The 9,115-nt window shown below is 44.1% G+C and overlaps 1 protein-coding gene across 1 annotated transcript in view; it reads left to right on the forward strand.

Annotated features, from left to right (window-relative positions):
• The window catches only part of LOC116078736 (signal transducer and activator of transcription 5A), a 26,438-nt gene that overhangs the window by 4,382 nt on the left and 12,941 nt on the right, over positions 1–9,115 (forward strand). Inside the window, exon 5 of the mRNA XM_031354068.1 lies at positions 1,311–1,485. Within this exon, the coding sequence (XP_031209928.1) occupies positions 1,311–1,485 (175 nt within the window). The remainder of the gene's footprint in view (positions 1–1,310; positions 1,486–9,115) is intronic.

A 9,115-nucleotide genomic window follows, 5' to 3' on the forward strand; every position in this document is an offset into this window, starting at 1 on the left:
TATAATAAATATATATATAATTATATATATAAATAAATATATATATAATTATATATAATAAATAAATATTTATATATAATAAATAAATAAATCTTTAAAAATAACAATGGTGTACTTTGGGGTAGGAAGGTGTTGGCCATGTCTTATGGTTGAAGACTCGGAAGCGGTTAACACAGCAAGAGAACCAGGTGGGGTGGCACAATGGGCACGGACTCAAGAGCCAGGCACTGCATGCATCCCCCAGGCCAATTCCGCATCCCCGGATTGTTGAGATCGCAGAGGCACCTAGAAAACATACAAAAGAATTCACCTGCGTAGACAATATGTCTGTGTCTACAATATGGGGTTGAAGTGACTGTCTCAGGATGATCGGCCGCCAGAATGCTCCAGGCTGATTGCATTCCAAGTGCGAGGGCCTTGGGGCAGGCACATTCGAGATTGAAGAAACAGATGAAGAAAAGCCCACATACCTGCTGCGCTTTGGCACCAGGCAAGCTGGGACGACACAGAGGTCACCTGCCAGGCTGGCTATAACAGGGCCAAGGAGTTTGGATTTTATTTTGAGAACACTTTGTTGGAAAGTCCCTGAACAGGTGGTTGCCTCTCAACCAGATGTTGTAGGCTTGGCGAAATTCAAAGAGACATTCATGATGCCTCTCCCCTTTATCTTAGGGGTCTCCAGGATGCCTCCTGTCCCTCCAGGTGTTCGTGTGCATAGGCTCGGTCTCTTACTTGTCCCCAGCTCTTAGCACAGTCAGTACCATTGCATCAATTGATAACGATAGAATTGAGGATATGAATTGAATTAATCATCCTTAGGGAGATCTTGTGATGCCTGCATGTGTTCCCTCCTAGTTTCTCTAAAAGAGATTTGATGGACTCTCCATATTCTCTAGTGTAAACCAGGTTGGACACAGAAATTTCCACCGCAGACTCTCCATTCTTTGCCAGGCCCCCTGTTTTTAACTTCTCCTTTTCCTTTCTGCTCCAATTCTGGCACTGGCTATCTTCTAGCCCTCCCTTCTAATCCCGGCTTTGGAGTTTGAGGTATCTGGTGTTGGTTTCCTTCTTTCTGCCTGGTACACAGCTCCTGTCACTTTCATTGAGTCTATCTTTATTTGTTTGTTTGCTTTTTTTTTTTTTTTTTTTTTTTTTTTTTTTTTTTTTTTTTACTTTTTTGGTTTTTTTCAAGACAGGGTTTCTCTGCATAGCCCTGGCTGTCCTAGAACTCTCAGAGACCCACCTGACTCTGCCTCCCAAGTGTGCGCCACCACTGCCCATCCAGCTCACTCAACCTATTCTGTCCCCAGTGCAGCTCCCCTGCTGGTGTCCTGGTTGATGCCATGTCCCAGAAGCACCTTCAGATCAACCAAACGTTTGAGGAGCTGCGCCTGATCACCCAGGACACGGAGAACGAGCTGAAGAAGCTGCAGCAGACCCAAGAGTACTTCATCATCCAGTACCAGGAGAGCCTGAGGATCCAAGGTGAGGCCTGGAACAGGATCCAGGATGCTGTGAGCATCTTTTAGGTGGGAGGGAGACACATTCTGTGATCTCCAGCCGGAGAGGAGGCTCACCATCCCTTGGGCACTCTACCCAAAACCTAGTGAGAATCATCATGGCTTCCAGGGGCTTTGAGCCTCTGCTGTGATCCAGGTGCCGAGCTAAGTAAACCCTTTGCATATACCACGAAAAGCAACCTCACAAGGAACCTGCAGAGGGCAGAACTTGATGTCTTTGTTTTACAAGGGACGTTTACAGAGGACAAATAACTTGGCCTAGGATGCCTGTAAGTTACAGAACCAGATCTTAACTAGAGATAGGTCATAAACCCCTGTTATCTTCCTAACCAAGAGTCTCCCTCTAGACTCAGGCAGTCAGTGAAATGTGAGCAAACAAAAAGATATGGATCAAGCTTGCCCCAACCAGAAGGAGCCCTTGCCATGGAGCCCACTGGTTGAGTGGGCTGAGAAGAACTAAGATACCAGCCTTCCCCCTACTTGAGACTCTAAGGGGACCTGGCCCTAGAGGCAGGGTGACTGAAACTTTGCTGCTATCTCCTAGCTCTGTAGTTTGTCATTGGCTGTTACAGTAACAGTGTGCCGAAAGAAACAACTGTTTCCTAAGGTAGAGACTTAGCTATGGATTTTAGTACTTTCGTGTGTATTGAGATATGTAAATGTACAATCAAAACCCAACTACATATATTTACATAGACTCGTTGACATAAAATATCATATCTGTCACAGAGACTGTAAAAAAGAGTGATTTTTATTTTGTTGAGACAAGATCTTGCTACGTAGCCTTGGCAGACCTAGAACTCAATAGGTAGACCAGGTTGGATTCGAACTCACAGAGATCCACCCGCCCTTGCCCTCCTGACTACGGAGATTCAAGGCATGGGAAGAGTAAATTTTTTGTTCTCTCTATGTATGTTTTTCAAAGCTATGAATCTTCCTCTACAAACTGCTTTATAGTACCCTGTGCTTTCGAAGGTGCTCTGTGTGATCATACTGTTGTTTGAAATAGTTCTAATCTCCCTCGTGATTAATCCCTCTCGTGATTCACCTGTGCTTTGTTTAGAACTGCATTGTCTGATATCCATCTGTCTGCTGTGCTTTGACATTGCACTTTTACTAGCCTTGATACTATCTTTTTTATTGACCTCTACCTTAACGAGAGAATATGTTCCATACGGTCTCAGAGCTTACAACTTGACTGGAACTTTGATATGGCCCCGGAATATGCTCTGCCTTGATGAACCCATCTTGTGTGCTTGAAAAGAATGGGTTTTCTATGGCTGTCTCCTTAAACAACAACAAAGAAAGCAGGAATTTGGTAATGTAACCATAAAAGGAGAATTTTAAAAAAAAATTACTCTAAGGGGCTGGCGAGATGGCTCAGGGGTTAAGAGCACCGACTGCTCTTCCGAAGGTCCTGAGTTCAAATCCCTGCAACCACATGGTGGCTCACAACCATCTGTAATGAGATCTGATATCCTCTTCTGGTGTGTCTGAAGACAGCTACAGTGTACCATGTACATAAAATAAATAAATAATTCTTTAAAAAAATACTCTAGATTTTCCAAAGTCAAATTTGGTGAGTAGAACAGAAGCGGCCCCACCCCCACCCCCTTTGGTCTTTCCACAGAGGGTTTCTCTGTGTAGCTCTGGCTGTCCTGGAACTCGCTCTTGTAGACTAGGTGGGCCTCAAACTCACAGAGATCTGCTTGCCTCTGCCCCCCAAGAGCTGGGATTAAAGGTGTGTGCCACCTCACCCCAGCTAGAGTGGCTTTCAAATAGTCATGTATTATACAGCAATGTGTTGGTTGTCAGTGGAACACAGCTATATGTTACATACCACATAGCCTAAGTATGTAATATTTAGTATGTAGTAAGTATGTAGTAAGTATGCATGACATCTAATTTGTGAAGTTTTCTGAAATGTACACAATGACAAATCCCCTCACGATGCATTTCTCAGAATATATCCACATCCTTAAGCAACACATGACTATATTTGCAAATCTCTTTCGTGTTAGCCTTGATAAAAGATAGCTGTGTCTTGCTTTCAGTCTGAGGTAACGTCTTGTGGCCTCTGGAAAATTCCACCGCACACTTGTTAGATATCAAGAGTGAAGACTCTTGCTGGGGATGTAGCTTCGTTAGTAGATTGCTTGCCCAGAATGAAGAGGTCCTGGGTTCAATCTGCATAAACTGATCGTGGTGAGCCGTGCCTGTAATTCCAATAATTGGGTGTTGGAGAGAGAAGTTTTAGAAGTTCAAGGTCATCCTCAACTATACAGAAAATTCAACCTAGCCTGGGCTAGATCTTGTTTCAAAAACAAAAAGAGAGACGACCCAGGCTTGGCGGTGCTTATCTAATCTCAGAAAAGCTTTGGAAAAGGGCTTTCGGCAAGAGGCTGAGGAGTCTAAAACTAGCCTAGGCTACATAGGGACACCACATCCCCCATTCAAAAATCATGATGGTAAATATGACCATATGATACATATATTACGTGTGTGTGTGTGTGAAATTATCAAAGAGAAAAATCAAAATTATTTTAAAATAAGAAAATTAAGGTGGCATACGCCTTTAATCCCAGCACTTGGGAGGCAGAGGTAGGTGGATTTCTGAGTTCGAGGCCAGCCTGGTCTACAGAGTGGGTTCCAGGACAGCCAGGGCTATACAAAGAAACCCTGTCTCGAAATAAAACAAAAACAAAACAAAAACAAAACCCAAACAAACAAAGAAAGAAAATTCAAAACATTTTTGAACAGATTCTTTTTGCTGTTGGTATATTATCCATTTACTATGTGTTTTGACAAATTAAAAAAAAATCAAGCAAAACACAAGACAAATGCCATGGCAAGGCGATTTAGGTCTTAGGACTTTGTGGAAAATATTTTCCCATTCTGAGGGAAATTTTTGAGTCTTTTCTGAGGGTCTTGGGTACTCACCAGGGATCTCTTAAATGACTTTTGGAAAACCATTGATCTTGGTCTTTTGATTTTTAAAAATAACATTTTTTTTTATTGTGCGTGTTTATGTACATGTCCGTGACACATGTATGCCATTGTAGGCATGTGGAAGTCAGAGAACAGTTTTAGGAAATGGCTCTCTTCTCTAATGTAAGTCCTGGGCATTAAACTTGGAACTTGGGTCTTCATGCTGGCCTGAAAGCATCCCCCTGGCCAGGTTGGTGAGCCTTTTATTTCGAAAAGAGATTTTGTTGTTTTGATCATTGGGTTTTTTTTTTTTGTTTTTGTTTTTTGTTTTTTGTTTTTTTAGCTGATTTCATCAACTACTAAAAGAGAGGTATCAGAATATCCTACCATGATTATGCAATTGGCTTGTATTGTGCTCTTTGTAAAACATGTCCCTTGTGAATTTTGAAAACTATTAGCAGGTGCAGGTACAAACACTTATGATTAGTTTGCTTTTTCTGATCAATCATTCTGACAATTCTGGAATGTTTTCCTTTTCTTATTCATTCATTCATTTATTTATAGGCTTTTGAGACAAGGTTATGCCATGCAGCTTAGGCTGGCTTTGAACTCATGATCCCCCAGCCTTAACCTTCCAAATGCCTGGATTGCAGATGTGCTTTGTCATGCCCAGTTCTTTTTTCCTTCTTTTCTTTCTTTCTTTCTTTCTTTCTTTCTTTGTTTTTTTGGATTTATTTGTGTGCGTGTGTGTGAGTGTGTGTGTGTGTGTGTGTGTGTGTGTGTGTGTGAGAGAGAGAGAGAGAGCGAGAGAGAGAGAGAGAGAGAGAGAGAGAGAGAGAGAGAGAGGGAGAGAGGGAGAGAATGGAAGGTACAGGCAGTTGTGAGCGAGGACAGAGGATCTGGGAGTCAGACTGGGGTCCCCTGGAAGAACAATAAGAACTTTTACATGCTGAGCATCTATCATATCTTTTTTTTTTTTTAAACAGGATCTTATTATGTAGTCTTGATGGTCCTAGAACTCACTATGTAGATTAGGCTAGCCTTGAACTCACAGAAATCCACCTGGCTCTGCCTCCCAAGTGCTGGGACTAAAGGTGGCCACCACTCCCAGTTTATCATGGTCATTCCTGAATTTCCTTTTTTCTCCCTCCTTTCCTCTTTTTTTCTGTGTGTGTGCGCGCGCGCGCGCGCGTGTGCATGTGTGTGTGTGTGTGTGCGCGCGCGCACGCACGTGTACATGTGAGCACTTCTGCAAGTAGAGGTCAGAGGTTGGTAGCTAGTGTTCTGTCAGTTTTTCTCCATCTCCATCGTAATTTTGTAGCTCTCAGAACTTCAGAGATATTCTGTCTCTGGCCCCAACCCCTACTTCACCCCCTCCCCTACCCTTCTATGGAGCTGGGGTTTCAGATGAGCACCTTCACACTTGATCTTAGGCAAAAGGCCTAGAAGCGATGAGATGAGCACCGTCATGCTGGGCTTTTATGTGGGTGCTAGGATGCTCGCTCACATCCCTCTGCTTGCAAGTAAACACTTCAGTCACTGAGCGATTTCACTGGCCCCTTATCCATGCTTTTAAAAAATTTATAATGTATCAAGACTAGTTGTAACATAAAAAGGGTTTGTAATGTAGACACCATGCTACTGAGTTTTGCTTTGTATTTATTCTATTTTATTTTTAACCTCAGGCAGCACCCCCCCCCCGCCTCCCTATGTACCTGACAATGGCCTTGAACTGCCCAACCCCGTTTTCAATTGAGCTATTTCTGTTGCCTGTGTACAGCGCTAGCTTTGAGTTCTGAGTAAGGTTTGCATCCATATGTATGTGATGTTGGTTTGTCTTGTTTATCCTGCTCCATACTATAAGCACAGAAGGCTGGAAATATAGTTCAGTCAAAGAACATTTGGCTGGCAGGCATGGCGCTCTGGATTTGATCTCCAGCACTGCAAATCAAAACATGAAGTACTGATCTGTTTGCAGAAGGGAAGACCCAGTTCCTCCAATGGAGCCAACTGTTGTCTTGGATTGTTTGGCCTCCTTCCCAGAAACCTGTGCAAATGGCCAGGAGAAATCTAAATGGATCCATGAAGGGGAGTCTGGGCCAGGGCATTGGCAATCAGCAGGTAGTTCTGAATCGAGTCAGTAGACCTCCCATCCACCATACTGCAGGAAGATGGGAACCATATTCCCGTGGGCTTGTCCTGGTTGCTAGTGTTGCTATTGTCTGTCCCAGCTTTTGTGTCCCTGGGGCAAGGACCAGGTCAGTGTGACATGGCTCTCGGAGGGCAGCCAGGAACTTGAATTAGACATGCCAGTTTGCACAGTTTCTTGACTAGACTTAAGTAAGGATTCAGGGAGGCTCAAGAGAGTGGTAAATGCCAGCATTCAGGGTCTTTTTTAATGTGGCACAGGGGAGGGTTGCCAGCCCTGGGGACAGCCAGGTAGCTTCAACCCTGAAAGTATTTGGTGCTGAGCTGAGCTGAGAGAGCTGAGAGAGCTGAGCTGTTACATTTGTGTCCCCTGCATGACTCTGTCCCACATGTGTCTCGGGATTTCTTCTCAAATGCGAAATAGGTGCTGGGGTGAGGGGTGAGGATGGAGCTCAGCTGGTAGAGCACTTGCCCAACATGCAGGAAGTCACTCAGGTCCCAGTAGCACAGACAACTGTATGGTGGGCTGCATCTGTGGGTATCCCCAGCAACGGAAATAGAGTCAGGAGAATAAGTGAGAAGTTTGGGGACCCTCCTCAGATTTATGACCCTGATATCAATGCCCACTTCTGACACAATATGTACACATACATGCACACACACAGACACATACTTGAGCACCTGCACTGCACAGAACATGCCCATGGCCACATGCACACATGGGTATTAGGATTTCACAACCTGTTCTTGCCACCCATGGCTTCCCAACAGCTAATGGTGAGACCCTGTCACCCCTCACCTTGTTTCTTTTGAGAATCTTGCTAATTGTGATGGCTGTTCCTGGTTGTCAACTTGACTATATATCTGGAAGGAACTACAATCCAGAATTGGAGGGCACACCTGCGATCCAGATCTTGAGGCTGGAAGACACACATTTCTGACTTGGATCTTGGCATGGAGATCTTCTGGTTTCTGTACCAGATGTAGTTTCATTACTTGAGCAAATTAACCCATCTCCTGGTACCTGGTATGCAAGCTATCGACCTGGAAAATGCCTTCTTCTCATGGTAACACATATGCATATCAAAGGATGGGAAATAAATCCAACCAAAATTCAAGGACCATCTACCTCAGTGAAATTCTTAGGAATCCAGTGGTGTGGGGCATGCAGAGATATTCCTTCTAAGGTGAAAGATAAGTTATTTCCCCTCCCACCACCAAGAAAGAAGTTGCTCCAATGCCTATGGTTTCTATTCCTGTTACCATGCCATCTACTGTCAAGCATGCATCTATAGCCTCATGGGGTATTTCCTATGATCAGCTCACTGAAGAAGAAAAGAGTAGGACCTGGTTTACTGACTGCTCTGCAGGTTCTGCAGGTACCACCCAGCTACAGCATCACAATCCCTTTCTGGGAAACCCCTGAAAGATACAGATGAAGGAAAATCTTCACAGTGGGCAGAACTTTGGGCAGTACATATGGTATTACAGTTTGTTTGGAAGAAGAAATGGCCAGATGTATGATTGTTCACTGACTCATGGACTGTAGCCAATGGATTGGCTGGATGGTCAGGGACCTGGAAAGATCATGATTAGAAAATTGTTGAGAAAGACATTTAGGGAAGAAGTATACAGATAGATCTCTCAAAATGGGCAAAGGATGTGAAAATATTTGTGTCCTGTGTAAATGCTCACTAAAAGGTGACTTCAGCTAAGGAGGAGTTCAATAATCAAGTGGATAAGGTGACCCATTCTATGGATAGTCACCCTCTTTATCCAGCCATCCCTGCCATTGCTCAATGGGCACATGAACAAAGAAAGTGGCCATGGTGGCCAAGATGGGAGTTATGTTTGGGCTCAACAACACAGACTTCACTCACCAAGGATGACCTGGCTACAGCTGCTGCTGAATGCTAGATATGCCAACAGCAGACACCAACACGGAGCCCCTGATATGGTACCATTCCTCAAGGTGACCAGCCAGCAGCCTGGTAACAGGTTGACTACATTCCACTCCTTGGGCCAAACATATTCAAACCACTACACTAATAATATTCCAGGGGACCCTGGAAATGCTTGTGTCTGTCTGTCTGTCTGCCTCTCCTTCCTTCTTACTTGGGTGCTCAGCTGAACTCATGGTAGTCCACCCTGGTCAGTCCCAGGCACTATGCAGTCCCAGCCAGTCACACTGCTCCTGAGAAAACACTGCTGAACTCAAGGGATGAATGGATGAGATAGAAAAGCCCGGACCTCTAGATGGGGCTCCCATGTCAGGGATGGGGCCGAAGGGGCTTGTCTCTGTCACTCCTTGTTTGTAACCTTCATCTGTCCACTAATTAGGACCAACCTGCATAGATCTTACATGTGACAGTGCCATCAATTTTTCAATCACCATAATAGCCCACTGAACTGGTGTTAGGATCCTCCCCTTTTACAAGTGGGGAAACTGAGGCACAGGAAAACAAGGTATCTTCACTCAGCTTTTAAAAGAAAGATTTTTTTTTTTAAAATTTATGTGA

This window comes from Mastomys coucha, unplaced genomic scaffold, assembly GCF_008632895.1.
Source record: "Mastomys coucha isolate ucsf_1 unplaced genomic scaffold, UCSF_Mcou_1 pScaffold5, whole genome shotgun sequence".
NCBI classification, from domain to species: Eukaryota; Metazoa; Chordata; class Mammalia; order Rodentia; family Muridae; genus Mastomys; species Mastomys coucha.